The sequence below is a fragment of the Coloeus monedula genome (assembly GCF_965178545.1).
Source record: "Coloeus monedula genome assembly, chromosome: Z".
Classification (NCBI taxonomy): domain Eukaryota; kingdom Metazoa; phylum Chordata; class Aves; order Passeriformes; family Corvidae; genus Coloeus; species Coloeus monedula.
In genome coordinates this window covers 6,731,334-6,754,662 of record NC_138822.1, presented here as the reverse complement: position 1 = coordinate 6,754,662, position 23,329 = coordinate 6,731,334, and the positions used below count along the sequence as shown (strand labels likewise).

General features: G+C 38.7%; 1 protein-coding gene across 1 annotated transcript in view; it reads left to right on the top strand.

Moving 5' to 3' along the window:
* The window catches only part of FBN2 (fibrillin 2), a gene marked incomplete at both ends in the record, with an annotated part of 117,122 nt that overhangs the window by 43,735 nt on the left and 50,058 nt on the right, over window positions 1–23,329 (top strand). Inside the window, 8 exons of the mRNA XM_082301927.1 lie at window positions 19–141; window positions 1,184–1,306; window positions 5,991–6,143; window positions 6,884–6,937; window positions 11,576–11,701; window positions 14,004–14,129; window positions 19,124–19,243; window positions 22,941–23,078. Of these exons, the coding sequence (XP_082158053.1) occupies window positions 19–141; window positions 1,184–1,306; window positions 5,991–6,143; window positions 6,884–6,937; window positions 11,576–11,701; window positions 14,004–14,129; window positions 19,124–19,243; window positions 22,941–23,078 (963 nt within the window). The remainder of the gene's footprint in view (window positions 1–18; window positions 142–1,183; window positions 1,307–5,990; window positions 6,144–6,883; window positions 6,938–11,575; window positions 11,702–14,003; window positions 14,130–19,123; window positions 19,244–22,940; window positions 23,079–23,329) is intronic.

The following is a 23,329-nucleotide window of genomic DNA, read 5'->3' as shown; positions in this document are numbered from 1 at the left end:
CTTTGCAATGTTTTATAGACCATGATGAGTGTGCCACGACAAACATGTGTTTGAATGGGATGTGCATAAATGAGGATGGGAGTTTTAAATGCATCTGTAAACCAGGATTTGTTCTGGCTCCAGATGGACGTTACTGTACTGGTATGTAAAAATTGGGGGATAGGGATTGAAAACGGCTTTTCCTGTCTGTTCATCCCTGCAGGAATGGCAGTCTGCTCACATGGATTGATTCAATGCTGTGTAACACCTTGCTGCTCACTACAGTAGATTTCTTTAGCTGCCTGGATTAGAAACAGATCCTTAGCTCACTGAAAGAACTGTTTAATAGTATTGTGAAAGCCACAATAAATTAGCTTCTGAAAAATCTTGGGGCATTGTAAATGCATCAAAATATTCAGGCCCTATGTGAAATGGTAAAGTGAGCAGCAGTATGGTAAATTTAAGAGGTTTGAAAGATTTTACATTGATGAACACCCTGCATACACACACACACACATTTTCCAGGTCATTATTCTGGTAATTCAGAGTGCATAGCACTTGAGTCATTTTACTGGCCACACAGCATTATAAGCTTTTTAAAGTGCAATCACTAAAAAATTCTATTAAACATTTTAAGAGTACAGTCTGATTTAGCTTCAGTTTCAGCAAACTAAGTGAAGATACCTGTTGCTGCCCTTAGAGGTAGGTTTGGGCTTGAGGCATTTCTAGTAAATTTATATAAATTGTTAGCCATCTGATTTGAAGTTGAACCATTTCTATTAGTTGTGCTTTTCTTAATTACATGCAGTTGTGCTTAGAAATTGATGACCACTTAAAAGTTCTTTGAAATTAAAATTAACCATCAAAGGATATTTTGTGTCTAGTGCTCCTTAACCACACTTTAAAGCAAAATTAAAATACCATGGGATGGACAAAGGGGAAAATTTATAGTTTCTTTTGCTTGATGTAGAATATGAAGTAGCTCTAATCCTACATTTCAGTGTGTTTTGATTTGGTTTTTTGTTTGTTTGTTTGAGCAGCTGGAATTTTAGTTATTCCAAGATCAAATTTTTATTAGAAATAAAACAAGGATATTATGATGATTAATCAGCTTTCATAAAGTAATTTGATAATGGTCTGAAACTATTCACTGTCATCTTGCTTAAAACCAGATTGATTTCTGAATTGTCTTGCCTCCTCTTAGATATTGATGAATGCCAGACATCAGGAATTTGCATGAATGGTCATTGCATAAATACTGAAGGCTCATTTCGGTGTGATTGTCCACCTGGCTTGGTTGTTGGAGTTGATGGTCGTGTGTGTGTGGGTAAGTGAGATTTATTCTTTTTTCTTCATAGAAAAACAAGGGGAATTATCAGGTCAATTAATTTCCAAATTAAATGCACCAAATGATACCGTTCTAAATTACGTTGATGTCAAACCACAGACAAGATGCAACCTCGTAATGCTAGTGTTAATAGAAACAAGAAACTTAATTTCTTTTGTGGAATTGGAGAGGTGCTACCTCTTGTTTACCTGTTGCTCATATAAATTGAACTTAGAGTGCTTAGTCTTCCTGGCATCTCTTTGGTTTTGAGGCATACCCTTTCTAGTCTGATGAAAAATAATATTTTGCCATGTAATCAGTCTCTTATCCTCTCAAATTGTACTGATTGGCATTTAAGAGATTCTTCACTCAGCTTTGCATAACTTCAGGGAGCTCGTGGGACCAAAATGGATGATTTTCAAGCTGATGAAGAATTAAAAGAGGTGTGGAGCACAAGAAATATTTAATCCCTTGTTTTCTGCTGATTGCTGATGAGGAGGGAGAAGAGGAATACATATTTTACAAGGATTTCTGAGAGTTACAGTGCTGTGTGGACTGCAAAGTCCCTTAATTTAATCCACAGGAGAAACCATCTTTTCCCTCTGCATATCAGAACATCAATTCTATATCCCCTAAATTTCTCCTTCCCCAGCTCCTGCATGTGTCTGTCATCAGGCACGTTAGTGACAATAGACTCTACAATAATCCTATTTATTAATCAGTGCTATGACTGTTCTTGCTGATGGGCGCAGGGATGTTGTATCTGCCTTTGTCTTATCAGCATATTTCCAGATAAAGGAAAAACAATGCATCAGGATGCTTGGAGGTTCTCACACCAGAGGGATGGGACATACTAAAGCCTCGTGTTACTGTTATCAGCTCATTTTAAATAACACTTCAGATGGTGCAAAAGTTCGAAATTATTTAAAACAAAAACTAGGACAAGTGTTTCTACCAAGTGCCAGCACAAGCTAGCCCCTTCTGTTACCACTTCAGCCTAAAAAAACGCATGATAAAAACTGAGAATGGCTTCAAAACATAGGCTCAAAAAAAGACAGAACACATTCTCAGTCTCACAGTTGGAATGCAAATTTTGTTGTTTTGAAAAAGTTAAGTGTTCTAGTAAGCAAAACTGTACTAAAGATTGAACCAACAAAAGCAAGTTGTGTTCCCTCCTATGTGGTAGCCGAGATGTTTTCTTCTGGTTTATTAAAAGTTTGGAGAAAAGCAGTGAGAAGTTAAACAATGAGAAAAGGCTTGGTGTACTGTTTTAAATACTGGAATTTCATTGCTCAGTGTTGCACCAACAAAACCAGATTTGAGTACAGGCCGTTCAGTACCTTTTTTGTGTTCCAAGTTGGCCTCATCTTTACCTGTCAGTGATACAGCTGTAAAGAATCAATACAGTACTCAATTTTCCGTGCTTTCATTTACCTAATGTTGCCACAGTTCTAGCAGCAAAAGACTTCACAAGTTGGCCATCATCTGTGAACACCATTTATTTAGAAGTTACGTGTTACGCTGCTTTAAGGTTTACCATAAATGCTTTTATTTTTAACAGGAAATACCCTTAATAGGACAAAAAAATCATAAGGCAGAATCATGATCTAGTTGGAAAATTCATTTTAAGAAGATGATGTAATTATTCCAGCCATAAAGTAACATAGGAAATTTCAAATATTGCATAACAAAATATCCTCACACATGACTTCAAGAATAGAATTTCCAAGCCAATCCACTGTTCAGAATTGTGTATGTGTGTTTATATATAATCCACATGCTGTTTAACTACAGGAATTCTATGTCTGGCTGTTCTCTTCCATATATTGCATGAGCTAAAAAATACTTTTCAGACATTCTGGCTGCTAGAAGATTATTCGTAGTTTGAAAATTAATAACTTAAATTGGGCCCCTTGTAAGATCATTCCTGTAAGTCTGCTAGGTAACTAGCAAGAAATATAAAATCTAAGAGCCCAGAGTCCAGCTGCCTTCCTCTTTCTCTGAGCTCTATTTTACTTCTGAATAATAACCTTGATCCTGGTGGGAGTATACATAGAAAAAAAAAAAGCTGTTTTACTTAGTATTTATAAGTATGGCTGAGTCAATCACAAAATGTTACACAAGCTTGAAAAAAGTACAGCAAGGGGGAACAAATGCTTGGGAAAGGAACAGTTACAGAGTCATGGAACAGCTAGATAGATACTTGGACCCAAACTTCCAATATTTGAATATTTTCAGGCTTTTTAGGTTTGGCTGTACTTCCAGCTGCAGCTCCATGCTTGGACACCTCAGCTGGCCCTGTGAGTGTCTGTGTATCACCTCAGGACTTGGGCTGAGCTGCGGCTGCAGCTTCACACAGCTTTCTCTGCTGAGACACTTCTAATTACCTCTGCCCAGAGCCAGAGTCATCCAGGACACAGCAACTAAAGTTCATTTCACTCTGGTAATTTTGCAGAGCCAAATGGAAAAGTGTCTGTCCTCAGCCTGATTTGTCCTTCTAAGGCTCCTGGATGGGTGCAGTGACTTTCACTGAGCGTGGGTCAAGCACTGGGCACCTGATGTCGACCACAAATGTGGTGATAATCATTTTGTAGATACTGAAGTGCTACACTGCCAGTTTAAGAGTGTAGAAGTGATATGCCTTGGGAAAGAGTGAAGTGTCCCATAAAAAGGTACATGGCTACAGCAGCAGCCATGCTAATCTCTGATCCAGAGCATAAAATAAATTCTTAGTGCTCCGAGGGCAGTGATTGAAGCCCCCTTGCTCATGGCAGAACTTGTCAGAGTGGCAACTGGGCTTTTCTGAGGTGGAGGGAAAGGATATGATGCCACTAATTATTTTGCAAAGTAAATGAACACACATTTCTTGTGCAAAAGTCCTCAACTGTTTCCCAGAATTGTAATCTTTTCCTGATGTCAAGTGCAAGCAAACTGTACTGGCTTCACCTAGATTCTTGGCAAAGAAAAAATTCTAAAATCTAGGACATATTTAGCTGTTCTCCAGAACTATCTGTTCCATGGGATACCAAAAGCAAGAGAAAACATTTATGTGCAGGCAGTACTGTTATACAGGAGCCAGCTTACAACACTCAAAGAGCCGACAGAACACATAAGGAATTGCCAGTTCTTATTTGGATTGGCACTGGATATTCAACATTCACTGTAAAACTTTTCATGCAACTTCTCTTTGTTGTTTTGGGGTCAAACTTCAAGCAAGTGACTGTCTGGATTCCCTCAAGCCCATTTCAGTTTCTGAGTCCACTCAGGCTCATGTCCAGGCCACAAGGCATGGTAGTTTTACTGGGGGACTGACAAGGAGCATAAATTAAAACCGTATTCTGTCCTGGCCCATAAAGATACCTGAAACGAAGAGTATTTCTGGAGCTCCAACAGTGTCAGCAGAATTACAGGAGTCAAAAGTAAAGACTGTTTATATGTATCTTTCAGTTCTCAACTACACATTTTTAGAAGAACTGTCCAGTCACATGCTTGTTAAAAGATCTCTAATACTATCTTGTAAGCAAACATGAAAAAGGCATTGAACCCTAGAAAGACCAAAAGCTGAAGACAGCAACAAAAACCAAAAAACAAAATGCATAAAAAGCAGTTTTGGAGACATTCCCATAGTTCTTGGATAAGTATAGGAGATGATTATTCCTCTAAAAGTAGGTATGGAGTGTCTGCCTTGGAAGATGCTTCTTACTATATTTAACTGGTCAAGGCTGTCAAATTGATTTATGTGACTAAATCAGCTGTAAGATTGGCAGCATGGTGAGTCCTACAGGTGTATGGTTGACCTGTATAATTTTTCTGCTGTCTTTTTTTCGCATCATTTTTGAAGTTGAAGAACCTTTCAGGTGTTACGTGTTGTATGATAAGTGCTGGTTTATCTTTGTTATCATTTGCAGCCCTCTCCCCAAGGCTGGCACTGTAACTTCCAGAGTGGGTTTTTAGTCACAAACCCCTAGAAGTTTCTTACACTCTGGGCAGTACTGCTGCTCTCCTCACTTCCTAGTTGTGTGTAAGATTTGCTAAATTGCTGTTCCCAGCTAGATTTTGGGGCTTCTTTGGTGTGCTAATCCAGCAATGGTGCCTGTTTACATATAAACTTACTAAGATGGTCATGTCTTGTAAATGCTGGTCTGAACAATCTGCTAAAATTGCATTTCTGTTCATAATTTTGTAAATACAGCTGGAGATCATTGTTTCTTCTTTCAGAAGCAGGTATTCTCTCATATTACCAGCCCTGGGCTGCTGGTGAGTTACCCTACCTGAGGAACCATTTTGGAAGTAAGAGATGTCTCTGGTACTTCTCAAAGGGGAAAATCAGCCACCACATGCTGATCCAGGCCCTTCTGTGTTTCTTACTGGGATATGTGTTGATGGATTTACAGAGCTGCTTCAGGATGTGGGTCATCTTTGCTGGGTCCTGTGTAATGCTTTTGAATTAAGTCATGAAATGCTGGTTTTGGTGGTTTTAAAGTGCTCTGGCGAAAGCCCCAGGAGGTAACCACATTGAGATTTGGCCTTGGTGCCATCAGCATTATTAAGGCAGTGCAGATGTAGCCAGTGTGACCTTTTTGTTGACCAAGAAAGGGGTTTTAGCTTTTGCTGGGATAGTATGCATACATTGCACTCTTAGCCTAAGGAAATAATGATTTGTTCCCTTGTCCTTTTTTTTTAGACACTCATGTGCGTAGCACATGCTATGGAGGCATCAGAAAAGGGCTGTGTGTCCGTCCCTTCCCTGGTGCTGTGACAAAGTCTGAATGCTGCTGTGCCAACCCTGACTATGGCTTTGGAGAGCCATGTCATCCCTGCCCTGCTAAAAACTCAGGTAAAAATTTGTGTTTATTTAAGTAGTACAGTGAAAATACAGACTTAAAAAAAAAAATCTTGTTGAGATCACATTGTCGATTTTTTTATGCCCTAAAGAAAAGTGAATAGGGTACACATGGGTGAATTGTGGGTTCCTGAATTAAGTGTTTGCTATAGTAATAATTCTTGCAAGAGAATAAGCAGAATTCTCCAGTGAATCAGTAAATTTCCTGGTCCAGTCAGTCCAGTTTAAAAAAGCAGCCCTTATTATTTCCAGAAATCTGTATTTCATGTTATAAGAATCAATTCTTTAGGTAAACCAGATAGATTAAAAAAAGAAAAATCTCTTGACTACAGAACTGAGATGATGCATCTTGGACAGAATATCCATTCAGTGTTATTTTCTGAAGCAGCAGATGACTACTTAGAAAAAAAGAAGCAAAACTGACATTGTGATTTAAAGCAGAAAATGAAAAGGGCATCGTGTCAAGACTGTAAAGAAATCACCTGAGCGTTTAACTCTTTGTCATCTAATTTTGGTTTTGTGTATGTATGAAAGTTCAGGATGGAGTGCTGCCTGACAGATTTAACTAAATTATCTATAAATGGCTATTTCATGTGAACACCAGCATTTCATTAGTTACATTGTAGAAAAATTAGTTTGGAAAAAAATCACGTAGATTTAGTTTAGGATGAAAAGAGTTGAAATACTGGAAATAACATTTTCTTTCCCCCAACATCTCTGCTTGAACTGAGCAGCTGAGTTCCATGGCCTGTGTAGCAGTGGAATTGGTATTACTGTTGATGGAAGAGGTATGTTGCATATTTTCTTTAATAATATGATTCAAAGTTAAAAATCCCTATCCTCAGAATTATGTTTTTTGATAACATACTAGAGTGGACTTTTTAACCTCAAGATTAATATGTTGATTTTATTATTTTAATTCTCAAAGTACAGTATTTTTTACATTACAGAGTTTAAGAAAAGGCTGGAATTAATTCTCTACAACAGTGGATTTTGCCTGACCCTATCAAGAAAAAGAAGTAATCTGTCTCAGAGTTCTGACCTATAATATATATACTTTTTTTTTGAGATGAGAGTTTTTGAGATTAGGCATAAAACAGCTCTCCCTCATTTGGGCAGTGACAGGAGTCACTTGCATTTGAACTTGATTTTCATTCAGCTGAGATAGTAATAGAGCAGTTTTTCACTCCAGATCCAGTGTTCACTCATGCTTATTTGCATGGACAGATTTTTTCTGTGTAGAGTTAAAACTGGGAAGGGAGCTTACTGAAAAAAGTATATCCTTGTGAAAAACAGTCCTCAAAGTGACCCCTTGCATTTAGTACTGGGAACTGTAAAGCTCCAGATCCTTTTTCTAGTACCACAGAGACAAGGATTTTAAAAACTAATGGCTGAGCCAGGCCTGAAATAAGGGCAAATCATGCTGCAGTTGCCAGATAAGTAAAATGGGTTGAAGAAGGAATAGGGGAATACAGGAACACCAATTTATTGCTGTGTTATAATAATTATCCTTTTCAGCATTAAAACTCCTATTCCATTCAGCACTGTAGCGGGTTGAGTTCGAAACCGGGCAGAAACACCAATTAAATGTAGTGGTTTTGGTTCAAAATATTCATTACTTACTTGTTTTCCTTCTGTGAGATAAGAATTAGGAGAAAAGCAAAGCAGGCACAAACCTTAAACAGTTGCAGTACAATGAAAGAGTTTTATTACTAATAGAATTAAAAGTAAAGAGACAATAACAAAACAAAATTAAAGCAAATCCCCCTCCCCCCTCCAGCCAGCACTTCTCTCCTGTTACTCAGCTCACACAAGGGATAACAGAACATGGGATGTTAGTCAGTGTTCCAGTTCTTGAAAAGTCTCTCTCTTATGCTTAAGGGAAAAAAGGGTTTTTCCTTCAGTTGCACGTGGTTCCCAAACTGCCACCAACAGCAGATCCGCCCGGAAACAATCAATCTGCTGTGTGTAGAACATCTCTCCCATGAAAAATCTCACAGTTCCTTCACACTGCAAAACATGGGCCATCACATGGGGTTATTCATCTTTTTAAGGATAAGTTCTTTTGGCCTGCACACAAAGGCTCTTCTTCGCCACAAGTCTCTAACAGCCTCTTACTACTATAAAGCCTGGCATCGGCATTCTTCACAATCTTCACAGGCACACGAAGATACTCCATCCCCCCATGTTCTTCAAATGGATTAAAGAGACAAACAGTTTGTGGTATTACAGTTTCTTACCACGGCATGCAAGAAGGTTTCTTTTAAGCTGCCCGCCAGAGTTGCGGCACCGCCCTCTTTTCTCCCGTCGCCATTTCCAGCTCCGTCCCACGGGACTCACTTCTCTTTCTCTCTGACTCTGACGCCGCCATGCTGAAGGGTGTTCTTGTTCGGCCTTTACGGTGGGGAAAGCCTCGCTCCCTTTGTGCTGCTGGCTGCGTGGTGTCTTCTTCAGTTCAGCACGAAGTGTGCTGGCTGCAGACAGGAGGTTCTGCCGGCTCCCGTTGACTCCGCCGGCTCCGCATGGAGAGGAGAGGGACCCGCCGGTCCCCAGAAGCTGCGCTGGATGGGTTTAGCTGTGGCAGTCCATGGCTGGTTTGAGCTGTGAGCAGTCCATGGCTGGTTTGAGCTGCCTGTGGCTCTGAGGCAGTCCCCCCCAGCCACCCAGGGTCCGTGCCGCAGCGTTGGGAAAGGGGGAAAGGGGCAGTGGCCCCGGCCGGGCCCGGCGGGGCCGGGAGGCCCCGAGCTGCCCCCACCTCCCAGCAAGCGAGCTCCGACCAAAAGGGAAAGTCCCGCCTTTCTGTGCAGTTTAAATATGTAAATTGTGAGAAGCGTAATTGGTCTTAAAGACTGTCCATCAACTCAGGGTCAACCCAATACAAGCACGAACAGAATGAGAACTCCCATCATTATATTTAGTAATGGCCTAAATAACTTCTTAAAACAACACTGTAATAAAAGAAATTCTGTTTTTGTTCAGTGCTGTATGTACCTGCATATTTTTTTCTTAATAGCTTGACATGTTGCAAGCTTACAAGTAATCTGAAATCCATGGAATTTGTGAATTGTCTCAGTTTACTTTTCAGTGAATTATACATGGTCCATTGAAGAATCTCTAAGTCTCAGATAAATAATGTCAGCATTCAGTAGTGCTGTTGTACAAGCAGCATCCTGCCATGAGAACTTGCATGCAGCCTGGTAGGGAGGTCATGTGTCCTTTTGGATACATGGAAAATACAGTTTCTCATTAAAACATTAAAACAACTGTGCTGTCTACCAAATGCATGACAAAGATCATGGGTTCATGTCTCAGCTAAAGTCCTTCTTTGTTCAGGTTTCTAGAGCAAACACAGGATTCTCTGTACATCTTGTACAGCACCATTGCAGTCAATTTTCATGCTGCTGCTCCTGTCACTGACTGTACACTGCTTGCGTGGCTTGTCCCCAGGATTCAAACATGTTTAGTAAGCTACAGAATACATTTTGCTCTAAAGAAAATACAAATCTGAAGTAGTACACTAAATCGTATTTTCTTATTAATTTTTTCAGGTGTCTTATAGCATTGAGTTTTATCCAGGGATAGCATGGTTTTTCCAAATGCATATGTGATTAAATGTAAATCAGTATCTAAACTGCACTGTGATTAAAGAGGGAAATGTTCTTTACAAAAAGTTGAGCCCTACAAGTATAAAACAAGCCTTTCATGAAGTCACAGCTAGGCCAGCATCCCCTCTGTTCTTTCCTGGGCTTGGGAAAGGAACTATTTAAAGTAATGGGCTTACCATATGGGAAGAAGGAAAATATTGAAAAACCCTCTTTTCCTTAGAGGCAGAAAGTATTAAAATTAGTCCGTTCCTGGTCTTATAGTTCATATGAATATTTTGGAATTTTCCAACTACAGCAGAAATTTTATATGAGACTGTAAATCAGGAATATAACTCATCCATCATCCTGTTCTGTCTACCTGAGAAAAATTTTAAATTTTCAACAAGTTCTTACAGGACTGAATATGCTGTAGTTTTGACCTATGCATTACTTCTGTATTAGGAAAATTCTTGTGTCACCTTATAAATTATAACTTCTTATCTAGATCCCTAAACCACAGGCACTGAGTGCACAGTCTAGGTATTTTGCATCAAGTTTTTTCATACAGACACATAGTTCCCTGTCAATTTAGGTTGGAAAGGATATCTGGACGTCATCCAACATAACCTTCTGCTCAGAGCAGCAGTATCATCAAAGTTGAACCATTTCTCAAGGCCTTGCCTGGTGGAATTTGGAAAATATCCAAGGATGGAGTTCCCATAGCCTCTTTGGGCAGTTTGCTCCAGTGTTTAGCCACACTTGTGGTGAAGAATTGTTTTCCTGGTGTTTAATTTAAATTTCCACTGTTGTATCTTGCAAATGGTCTCTTGCCATGTCATTGTGCACCTCAAAGAGCAGTCTGGCTCCATCTTCTCTGTAATCATCTGATAAGATCAGGGAACTGCTGTTAGAGGTCACTCTGATATTTCCTCTTTTCAGCTGAACAAATCCATTCCCTTCAGTCTCCTCTTACATCTCAGGCACTGATGCTGCTGAGGGAATTCAGTCACAGTGACATGAGCTGTGTGTAGTCAGGAGACCTTTGGAGCATGCTGAAGGGACAATATCTTAATCCAGGTGATAGTTTAAACATAGCAGAGGCGTTACTGGGTCTGTTGATTACCAACACAGCTGAACTAATTAGTGATGTCAAGACTGATGGCAACCTGGACTGCATTGGTCATGCCCTGGTGGAACTTGTACTCTTGAGGGACCAGCTGAAGAGTAAAGACAGCACTCTGAATTTTATGAGCATGAACTTTCAGTTGTTAAAGGCATCAGTGGATGGGATTCCATGGGAAACTGCCCTCAGGTTTAAAGGAGCAGAACAGAGCTTTGAGGATGTTTTCCTGGTATCACAAGAGCTCTTTGCTCATGCATGTAAGAAATCAGGCAAGGAAGGCAAAGACCAGCATGGCTGAATGAGGATCTTCTGATGAAACTGAAGTGTAAGAAGGAAATGCACAGTCAGTGGAACCAGGGAAGACTCTGTGAGGAGTACAGGAAAGCTGCCCAGATGTGTAGGCATAGAGCTAGGGGCACGCTGGGGCTGAGTTGGCAAGGAGTGCCAAGACAGGCTTCTATAGGTGCCTTAGGAGGCTTGAGGAGTGGACCCATATAAAGTGGCCCAAACCTGGACACAGTATTGCAGGTTCAGCCTTCTAGTGTCAAACAAAGGAGAATAATCACTTGTTTCAGCCTTCTGTCTGCACCTGTGCTGTACCTTGGTTCTGAATGACAGCCTCCACGTCCAGTGAGTCAGGTGTTGCCCACACCTCCCACAGGAACAGGTCTGTCATACCTGTCAGTGTCTGATTATCTTCTGTTGTTGTGCTAATACAGATATTAATGAGTGTGCTTTGGATCCTGATATTTGCTCCAATGGGGTTTGTGAAAACCTGCGTGGCAGCTATCGCTGTAACTGCAACAGTGGCTACGAGCCTGACCCTGCTGGAACCAATTGTGTGGGTGAGTTGTTGTTTTTTATTGTGGCTGAATTACTTATCACTACATTGATGCTGATTTGACCTGACTGAATTTAGGTCGCAAGGCACCTGCTTCTTCAAGCTACAATGAAAATGCAGAAAATCTGGAATGGTGCTTTTCTCAGTTGCTGCATAGTTATTATTCTTACTGTATGTTTTCCTGTCGTTTAGTGGGTGAGTCTTGCTGTTTGGGAAGTGTAAGCAGGAGGTAACACTTCAGGTTTCATTCTCTGTCTAATTAATTTTATTATTCATGGTTATACATGAAATCCAGTGGTTTTATTTCTTTTGGGAGTTCTTACATCCAAAAAAAGTGTATTATACCACAAGTGCATTGTACAATAATGTTGCTTATAGCCTTGTAATTTTAAGCAGAAAGGTGACGTTTGGTTAAATTACAAGCTAATGGAAGTTTCTCTGAAACCATCAGGATACTTAAAGTATTGTCCTTAAGTACTGTGTTTATTTTGCACTTAAAGGTTTACTGACCTGTCACTGCTGTTTGTGCTCAACAAACCCCCACCATTTCTGGTGGGCAAAACCTGGTCCATATAGCTGTGGTACAGTTTTCATATCAAACATTCCTTCTTGGTGATGCAAAGCAAACAAAAAATGAAGAAAGTGTTTCCTTTCATCTGCTCAAATAAAGGAACTTTACAGCTAGTTACTTCCTAAAGCCCTAAGTATGACTTTTTGTCAGAAAAAGCACTGCTGCAGAAAATTATTGGTGTTTTTCTTTTTAAAATGCTTCATGTACTATTCATTCTCCAAGTGGATTTTATGGGAAGGGATTTTATTTATCTAGTTACTCTTGGGACTAGGTAAGTGCTAGTATAATCTATGTATTTACTTAAATAAAGATAAAGCTCACTGAATGTGAGGAAGTGTTTACTCTTAGAATTTTTCCATGAAAGAACTGAATAATGAGCACAGAGATAAAAGGGTGAAAGATTTTAATTAAAGACACAGATTATGAGATGCCAGGAAATAGAAATGGTCGTCAGTCAGAATGCAGACAGTATTTTTGTCAGGTCAGAGTGGGTTTAGAGTATGAGCTATGTTGTTCTGTGTTTTTACAGAGCATATCACAACAGATTGCAGTCCAAATCTGAAGTTATTCTATGAGATTCTAAGGAAATAATGCATTCATCACGCTGCAGTTTGGGTTAAAGGATTGTACGACAATAAGCTGAAATTGCTCTTGAAAATTTAAATTTACAAATCCATCTGCCTTTCCGTGGTTGAAATCAGATGAAGTTAAAATTAAGGACAGGTTAGTTTAGAAGAGCTATTTTTTAGTTCATGGCTGCCAGACTTAAATCTTGGATTCATCATCTGGGGAAATTTAGGCTTTATTGTCTGAATCCTAAATGTATTCACAAGCACAAGTTGGAAAATCTAAAGTAGTTGGGGAAACCAAAATTCTCCAGATTGTAGTTATAGTGCGTTCTCACTTCTCTATTTTTAAACTTAAAAGCTCTCTAAAAATCTACTTGATTTAAGACTTCAGTTGCAGTATTAAGTTTGGGAACTCAAGCAGACAATGAAGAGGAGACACCCTGAAACAGGATAAAATGTCAGATTTATCCGTACTTACTCTATCAATATTCTTCTATATGCTTAGGTTATTGTAACATGTGATGGGCATTAGAAGAAAAGGCTTGAAATGATAGATTTTTTTTTTTTCTTTCATAGAATTAATAATAGGGCAATGAGGAAGACTCATTACTTTTTATTAGAATTATTTTCAGTTAGTTTAAGGGAAGTTCAGGGAATTATGTTAAGATATGGGATTTTCCTAGTCAGTGTGCTTGATATCCTGGTCTTAATCATAGTTTTTTTTTAAATACAGTGCTCTTCTGGAGGGGAGATACATGTGTACTCTTGAGATGACTGCCATACATGAACTGTACAGGATAGATTTTAATGTACTTCATGGATAACAAAAACAATTTTAGCCTATAAAACAGAGTTAGAACAGTAATTAACACACCGCTGTTTGTGTGTTTAAAAAAAATAGTTAAAATACTGTTTTCAAAGCAAATAGACCTTCCTGAATTCATATGGTGTAGTCACACCAATGACAAGGTCATTGCAGGAAAGCATAATTATTCTTTTAAGACCGACCATTAACTAATTTTTGAGCTTGCTAGTAAAAAAGAAAAAAACAACCAAAACTTTAGAGGCAGAACAGAAATTTTTGCAGCAAAAAACCTGAAAATGAATTAGATCTTTGAAACTAAGAACTGTCATTTTTGGTCATGGTCTGACTCCTGTCTCTGCAGACGTTGACGAGTGCTCCGTGAACGGGCTGCTGTGTGACAATGGGCTCTGCCGGAACACCCCGGGCAGCTACAGCTGCTCCTGCCCCAAGGGGTACCTGTTCAGCTCGGAGACAGACACCTGTGAAGGTGAGGAACCTGCAAGTTGTGTCCATTTGGTTGTCTATTGTGTCACATTGAAGCGAAACGATCACAGGAGATACCAGAGGAGAAGAGAGAGCTGTGATGTTGCATAAATCTTCACATTCCTCCTGTAATTTCTATGCAGTACTTTTTATTGTGCTGGGTATTGCTGTTGAATTTCTTTTAAAGTAATAATTTTGGTTTTATATGAAAATGCTTTCCTTTCCTTAGCTACGACATTTTTAAACTACAATAGAGGGCAATATGTGCTTGTCTTTGACCATGTACCAGGAACACCGTGTCTGTCATTTAGGAAAATGCATCTGTTTTGATCACAGACTCTCCTTTTTCTTTTCTCCCTTCTTCTCTCCCTTCAGTCTGTGGTGATAGTTAATTCTAGCTCAAATCCTGTTATGTGTGATGCGTTCCAGGATCTGGATATTACTGCCTAGTAATACTAAAATTGTCCTTTATTTTTACAGTGTAATCAAAATTGCTTTCTTGTATTACTATATAACACAGATGTTAAAGCTGAAAAAATGTCATATAGCAGAAACTAATGAGAAATTTTAATTAAGTAAAAAAAAATATGGAAAGCTGTACCAAAAAAAAGAATAAAGTTTGATGTATTAGCTTATGTGCCAACTCTTAATTAGTATTTGGTGTAGTAGAATTTTAGTGGTCCTCTTTATTTTTTGTTTGGTTCCACAGTCTGTAAATCTCAGCATTTGTGATCGTTAGAAAGTTTTTATAGTAAATGGTTTTGCATTTCTGTGAGTGATGGGGAAGCTATAATTTCCTGTTGCAAAACTCTTGTTATGTGAACCAGTGTAATCACTCAGATTTTTCTGAAGTGGTGGAAGATGTTATTGTCCTCAGCTCCTTGTTATTATTGATCAGGTGGAAGTTACTGCCATACAGCTAAGCAAACATAGAAAGGAAAGTGGAAATGTTTTAGGTTCTGGTGGTATAAAGTCATTCACATGTTCTATACAAAACTTCCTCACTCCTTCTATGCAAAATAAATTATATTCCTTTATATTTTAATACATGTGGGTTTCACAGGTCACCTTTAAGAGTTAGTTCTTGCTCTTTCTGCATGTTGCACTTGGGTAGCACTTGTTCAGATTGGGGCTTTTCTTGTGCCAACCCCCATGGATTTACAGAGCTTTCTGTGCCAAGTTGTCTCAGTGCCTATCTACCCACAGTGCTAAGGAATTTATTCTTCAGGGTATGTCTCTGTGATTAGTGTCTCTGCACAGGAAGTTTCTGGCTGTGGAAACAGTGTACTGTGTGCCCTTAATGTGCATGTTTCTTAAGGAATCTTCTAGGTAGAAAAACTGATACAGTATGGTAAAGGGGAGGTGTTACGACCAAGAACATCAGACCAGAAAACAGTGACCTAAAGCTAGGTGGATGAGAAGCCAGAATGCAAACAACCCAGCCAATCTTGTCGAATTAAAATGTATCTACATTTTCAAGCAGTAAATTTAGATTTCTTTTTTTAGGGTAATAATATTATTAATATGTTATACATCTCTAATCTCACTGTTAGGTTGACATCTAAATTTAGCCAGTGAGGTAAAAAAAGCTGGTCAGGAGGGGCTTTGTGTAAAAGCGTCTGTAAAACCTATTAAATGTGTTGCATTTTTGCTCCTATTGAGTAGGCAGTAGTAATGCTGGTTTGGCAGCAGAGAAAGAAATTACTCTTTTTCTGCCCAAATCCTGTTTCATGTAATTCGTTTTGGAGTTAGAAGTTCACTGGTTGTAAAATCCTGTTGTAGTCAGGAGCTCTGTGCTGAGCTCTGAAAATGCTCTGATGCTTATTACTCACCACTATATTTTTAATATGACTCTCATCAGCAACTCTGAAGAAACAACAAAACCCTTCACTGGTTTTGTTTGTAGTTCAATTGAAATTTTTTATCAATTTGATGTGAGGAGTAGGAGACTGGTTTGAGGCTCCAGAGTCTGTGAAAGTTGAGATTTTTATGACAAGCTCTATGGTTTAGTTTGTGTTTCCAGTGACATAACTAGTTAAATGTAAACCAGATGTGCTTTGAAGTTCATTTCCAGGAATGTACAGCGGACTGTTTCAATTTTTGTTTCTGTGACGTTTACAATGTACACTCACTTCACTTAAGAGAAAAAACATTTTAAAGCATGCCTCAACAAAAATCTTCATACATACTGGTTTTTATTTTAAAATACAAAATAGTGTTAAAATCAGTTTGGTTTCTTGCTTGCTCTTTCAAAAATTACCATTTATTATTATTGTGAGAAGGTGGAGGGAAACAATTTTTGGAGTTTGTTTACAATGAGCATATGATTCTTTTTCACTCTATTCAACACTGCACTAATGCTGAAATGCATTTAATATCATCTTTTAATCTTTTTTTTTCCTGGATGCTGGTTTTGGGATGTAGTCAATACACTATTATCAGCCTATTACTACCCAAATTCATTGGGTTTGGGTTTTTGTTTCTTTTATTTTTTCTTCTTTCTTAGCATAGTGTTAAAGCATATCAAATGGAGAAAGGCCTAGAACATGGCCCATGAAGCCAAGTGAGCTGCCTCTACTTTTCAAAAAGTGTTGAACTTTGGCCCCTCCATGTCCACTTTTTCCTTTCTTTGGCTGTAGTTTTGGGAACATTGGCTTCCAGGTGAGGCCCTCAATTATTTTTTGTCAGGTTTGGGTTTAAAATCTGAAAATTTGAAAAAAAAAATGTCTTCCCCTTGAGGAGGCTTAATTGCAATCCTAACCTGCTAAATTCCAGGGAGAATTAAACATTGGCATGATAACCTCATATTACCTCTATAAATGTGAAGCACTTTCAGTTTCATGCATCTTCTTAATATTTTCTTAATGAGGTTGAAGTGATGTTTTGGATAGTGGCACCTGTCTGCTTTTTACTTTGTATTGCACATTGGTTGTGTCTGTGCAAAGCTGTGTGGTTGGTTGAACCGCCAGCTCTTAAAACAATGTGGCACTTTACATGAAGATCACCTGTTTCCAGCTTTAAATACCTTCACAGATGATGCCTGGTCCCTCATGGCAACTTCTCTGAAGCTGCAACTTTGTAAAAGAAGGGAAGAACACTCATGATTGATTGGACAGAGAACACATCCTTCAATTTTTTTTAGTTTGTCCTGTCTTCTCAATTTTTTCTCACTTTTTTTAAAGCTAGGCAAACTTCTGAAAGCAAGATGGCAGATGGAGAGGAAGCAAAAGTTTGTCTTTCTCCCAGAGCATGTCTGTTCAGAGGATTACTTGACATAAAGTGCATACTTGAGATCACTTATTTGTGTCACTGTGATTTATGATTTATTTGGTTTCCCTGCAAGAGCAGGAGAGACCATTCCCCACTACCAGGTGTTGCTGGTAGAGGGAGAGTGTGGGAAGCAACAGATGCAGGGAGCATTCCTTTGGTAATAAAAACTGAGACAATAGAGTATAAAATATATTCACAGGGAGGAGAAGGCCTTGGTGCAGAGCAGATAATTGCTGGTGAGGACTCTGGATTGCCAGCTTGGATACAGAGGGACTTGTAGCTTATTCTCAGAACTAACAATGAGGCACATTGTCCTGACCTGATAAAGCCTCTTAGCTTTTATATCTCTGCATCTGTGTATGATTAATCTGTAAAATGGGCGATCCACAGTTTGAGAGTAGGCTTCAGAAACATAAAGCTCTGTCGTTGTTCAGAAAGTTGCTGACAGTCAAAGACAAGTCCTGTTTGCTCTTTGTAGATAAGTCCATTAAGTAAAGGATCTGTGAAAGCTGGTTTTAAATTAAGTGCTTGCTTTTGGCATGAAGAGAGACACCACTGTTTCCAAAGTTTACTGATTTCTGGGTATTTTTATCCCTCCCTCTCTCTCTTTTTTTTTTTTCTTTTTTTTTTTTTTCCTAATAATATATGCATATTATTAAATGATATATTTTTAAGTACTTATTCCTTCCTGTGATGTACATCTCTAGTGAAATGAAGGCTTGATGCATCATATCAAAATAGCAAATAGTAACTCTTAGAAAAATTTTAAAAAATACAGAAGATATTTCAATTTGCCTTGAAAATGATCTCTTGATGTTATTAATATCTTCAGGGCTTAGCTAGATACTGCTAAGGTTATAATTAATTTAAATTAAGCTGGTTTAATTTATGGATATTACTGCTAGCACATATAAGCAAGCACTAAACATTTTTTTACTTCTAGCCTGCCAAAGGGAAATGTTTGGATTAGAATGTACAACTTAATTCAGGACCCATATAAAAAAAATAAATTGGTTGGGTTCAGGAAGAAATGGTGAATGTGCATCAGCAATTCTCTTTGGAGAGAATTTTTTAGTGTTGTTTTAATCTTTAAACTGATTCCACTTAAAAAAAAAAATCAGCAAATAATGCTGTCTGCAGGGGTCCTATTCTTGCATGTGAACAGGCTTAAAAAGCTCACAGGGATAATAAACAGGATTTAGGGGCTAAAGAGAAGTACCATTTACAGTGTTCCAGTTACTCCTATTTCTTCAGCATTTCCATAACTAGAGAATTGCAGCCAGCATTGTGACATTTTGCTTCTGACAGGGTTTTCTTAATTCTTCTCACGGAGCCATAAATGAGAGAAACAATGAGGACTTTGTTTGTGCTCTGTATGGTGTGGCTGGGAATGCATTTGCATTCTGTGAAAAAAGAGTTTTGTTTTCTCATGGGATGGTTGTAATTGATGCTGGAGAACTTTATGGTCCATGCTGTTGGAAATCAACTGTCCTTGTAGAAAAGGGCCATTTAATTAACACTGTCAAAATATGTGCACTTCAAAATACAGGCTACCTGTCTGTCCCTGTACCTTTTGAATGCCTTGCTGGGAGGAGTGGAGGGACAAATATTCCAGGCAGTCCTGGCCCCTCATAGCCTACAACAGCATTTAGAGAGTATAAATTACTGTGTAATACTTCCCAGAAGCACACTGTAGTTCTAATAATGTCCTTTGTTTCTGGATTACAGATATAAATGAATGTGAAAGCAGCCCGTGTGTCAATGGTGCCTGCAGGAACAACCTTGGATCGTTCCACTGTGAATGTTCCTCTGGCAGCAAGTTGGACCCTACAGGACTGATTTGTATTGGTGGGTATTTCCTCCTGTTATTTTCCCTTTTTATAAATAAATACATATATATATATATGTACACACATATTCTACATATATATATAAATTTTAGTGTCCTTTGATTATTCTATTGGGAAAAAATCAGAAAGCTGCAGAGATTTTATTGAAGTAAGCAGCAACAGTTGCTTGCAGGATGTCATTGGCATTATCACCTGAAGCCATTTATTAATTATGGTTTTTTCTTTGCCTTTCAAGAAAACTCACAGGGATTGCAGTCATCTACACATTGCAGGTCTTCATAAGCTGCCATTGTTTCATACTATTTCTGTAGCATAATTGAAATTATTGTAGGATATGTGTGGTGCTCCAGCTGGATGTGGTGTCATTAATAACTGGGTGTCATTAGTAAGTGAGTGATGCTAATTTTAAATGTTACTTTTGTTTTCAGATGGATTTGTTTGGCATTTTTCATTCAGATTTCCTGCCTTGTCAGGATTTTCTTAAGATGGAAAAATAAATGCAAAGACTCAAGTTTCTATTTAATGGTGGAATTCTTCCATGCCTTCATATTTTTTTAAAGTGAATGTTACTTTTGTGCCTAAGCCTTCTCTTATATTTCCTTGTAACATCACTGGCTGGTGAAGTTTATTATTGTTTTTTTTTCTGTTCATGTTGTGCTAATTTCTTGATATAACCACACTAACCTATGCTTTTTTGTACCTCTTATTTTTAATTTTCTTTTGTTCTCACATCCAAAGGGGCCACAAGTTCACCAAGAGCCTAATTACAACAGTGTTCTGGATTTACTTTGCAAATGGTTTTCATTGGATTGTTTACAGTGTGAGGTCCCATCTGGCCTAGATAGCAGTGATAAATAACATAAAATATAAACAAACCAAAAAAAGTAGCTGAGTAGTCAGATGAAAACTGAAGAACAGGATCCAGCTACATACCGTGAGCCTAATCATTAGTTTTTCATGCTGACAAAAATTGTCTTAGGAACAATGTTTTTGTACTGCAACTGTGAATATGTTAAGACAGAAGGGTCAGAAGTAGAGCTGATGCAAGACATTCAGATTGTTACTGCTAGAGCCCAGTTTTTCACCTTGGCCGAAATTTCATTGGCATTTGAAGCCTTGAGAGGAGGGCAGGCTGGGTTATTGAAAAGTGAGTGAGGGGCTGGAGGCTACAGGTGGTTGATTTGCTGTGTGGAAAAACTTTCAAATGTTCTTCTCATATGTATGCCATTTTAAATCTCAAGTTGATTTTCCCCTGTTACCACTGTGGAGAAAGACTTGTATATTGATCCTATTTTTTTTTTTTTTAATCAGACTGCCTCTGTAAAGCACTGCTATAACAACAGATACCTTATTCCAAAACATAACTGAAGAGCTAAAATAGTATGGCGGTTTAGGATTTTTTTGTATTCTACTTAGGACTGATCAAAGTAAGGTAGTGTCAGATTCTGACTAGCTTTTTCTTTACTTTCAAACTTGCTCTTGTGTCAGAACCAGAATCAGTACCACATTATTCAGCATAGATGTAAGCCATTTGTCTCCTTCTGTGAGCTTTCCTGGGCAGAGAGAAAAATGCCTTGCTCAAATTACAGTCAGAATGCAATTCACAGCATTTGTACCAAAACCTTTAGCAAATGAGCATTTTAAGTTCAGCAGTTACAGTAAAAACTTTCGGCAATAATATTGACATATTTTGCTTGCACATGTGCAGATTTTGCAATATTAGGACCATATTTGTGGAGGGGAAGAAAAGTGGAATTGTTTTTGAAGTATATTTGAAGTATACAAGTGTTTCGTTGCCATTTTGAAATTGCCCATACCTTAGGGTTACTGCCATTTGTGCTTTTTGAAATATCCACTGTTACATGCTTTTCATACAGATTTTAGTCAAGATTCGTGGAGCGCATACAGTGCACAGTAAGTAGGATGCCATCTGCCTGTAGTATGCATATACTCTTCTTCAAGTTAGAATCAAAGGGATAAGAGCAACAGAAGGAATGTTATAATGTTGGATAATAACCCTTTCACCAAAGATTTTGTCTGGACGAAAGAGAGGATGCAAAATAAAGGAATAGCCTGTAAAAGATAAGACAAGCAGACTTTGGCAGGATAATGTGGATGCAGCTGGTATGAGCAGAGGCACCTGCTAATTAGTAGAATTCAAATAATTTTTGAGATACTGGTTTTGATTTTTCCCTCCCATAAAGTTCACTAGTAAAAGGAAATAATATTGAGCTCTGTATTTCTGCACTTGTTCAACTGTGGAGCTCTGTCCCATGTGTTTGAGGCCAATGTTCACCTAAATAATACAACTGGTTTACACTTAAATATTAATGAAATACCCTGCCCAGTTTCTGGGGCTGATTTCAGTCACATTCTTGGGAGAGTTTTTTTCTGTTGCTTTAACCAAAGAAAGGTTGTGCTCCCTGTGGTCCATATCATTTTTTAGCATGATGATTTTGTAGAAAAGTTGAAGCTGTTTGGAAAAAAATAAGTTGGAATGATTCTTCTGTCTTAAGCACATTGTTCCTCAATGTGAGCTACTAGTAATGCATCTGGCCTTCTGCACATGTAATATATGTAAATCTTAAACCCAAACCCTATTCTCTCATTAGTCATCAAACTAAATTTGTCTGGGTCACTTGCTTAGCTTTAAACTCTGAGTATGCAACTGCATTAAAACCCTGCCCAGGCTGATCTCCCAATTTGGGTCTAACCTTATGGGCTGCTTTTGCTGTCTGATCACCAAGCTTGTTGCCTGCCTCAAGGAATGTTGTACCATTTGAGTGTAACTTTGTAAAGGTAGCAAGCAAAGGTGCAGAAGATACAGCTTGTAAAGTATGTACCTGATTTGAGATCTGACTGATGTTTCAAAAAATTACTCAGGCACTGAAATAATAAATTTTAAGATTTGGAGATTTGGGTATCTAAAAAGGACTTTCAGAGCATTTCAGGCAGCAGAGACAACAGTTTGACTAAAAGTCTTCTCTCTGCACAGGGGCTTTCTGGCCCATGGCAGAAGAGAGAAGCTGCTGCCTGATGGAGCTGGGAACTCCCTGGAATGGGCTTACCCTGACCTGGTCTGTGTTTCCAGCCTGGCTGTAACTCAGGGGATGGATGTGCTGGGGCTGAGTCCTCAGGAGCAGAGAGTGGAATACAGCTTAACAGGCGTGTTCAAAGTGTAGCTAATGCAGCAGCAGAACCAGGCCCCTAAAATAATATAGAACACTCCTACCCGCAATATATATATATTTTTTTTTAGATTTCCTTACAACCTTGAAGGCTCACCTTCAAGAGACACAAGAGCACCTGCACTTCAGAAAGGGTTCAGGCAGTCACCTGGGAAAGGCAGTCCCAGGTTGGGATCTCTGCTCTTGTTGTAACTTGTGTATTTTAGATGGATCAATCACTAGATGAATTAAATAAATAAATCCACTCAGGTGTCTGGAAAACCTCTGCCAGCTGTGGGACCTGGATTGTAAAATGCTTCAAGCAGTGTGCTTTGTTGCTCACTTTTAGTGATGGTGCTATCCCTTTACACCGGTTCTAAGCTAAAATGTGTACAAAATTATTCTTACTTCTTTTAAAGGACAGCTTGTGCTCCCTTGGTACTCTGCCTGCTGGTGTCATGGATGTAGCATGCCAGCTCTTTTGGCTGTGACAACTGTGTATTGTTTTTGTTTTCTGTTCTCTTGCAGACAGCCTGAAGGGGACTTGTTGGCTTAATATCCGAGACAGCCACTGTGAAGTCAACATCAATGGTGCCACACTGAAATCTGAATGCTGTGCTACCTTAGGAGCAGCTTGGGGCAGCCCATGTGAACGGTGTGAATTGGGTAGGCTCCCAATTTTTTAGGCTCTGCATTTTTTGGGAGAAGGGAAGAAGTACCACTAGTAGATTCTTGTCATCTCTGTATGTAAAAATAAAAAACTAAACAAAAAAAGCAACCAACCAAAACAAAACAAACAAAAATCACGGAAACCACCCCCCCTAAAAACCCCTGTGAAAACAACTTGTCTTATTTAGCATGACTTGCAATCTCCACCATCAGAGACCATTCTAATAACTTTGAAGCATACCAGGAAA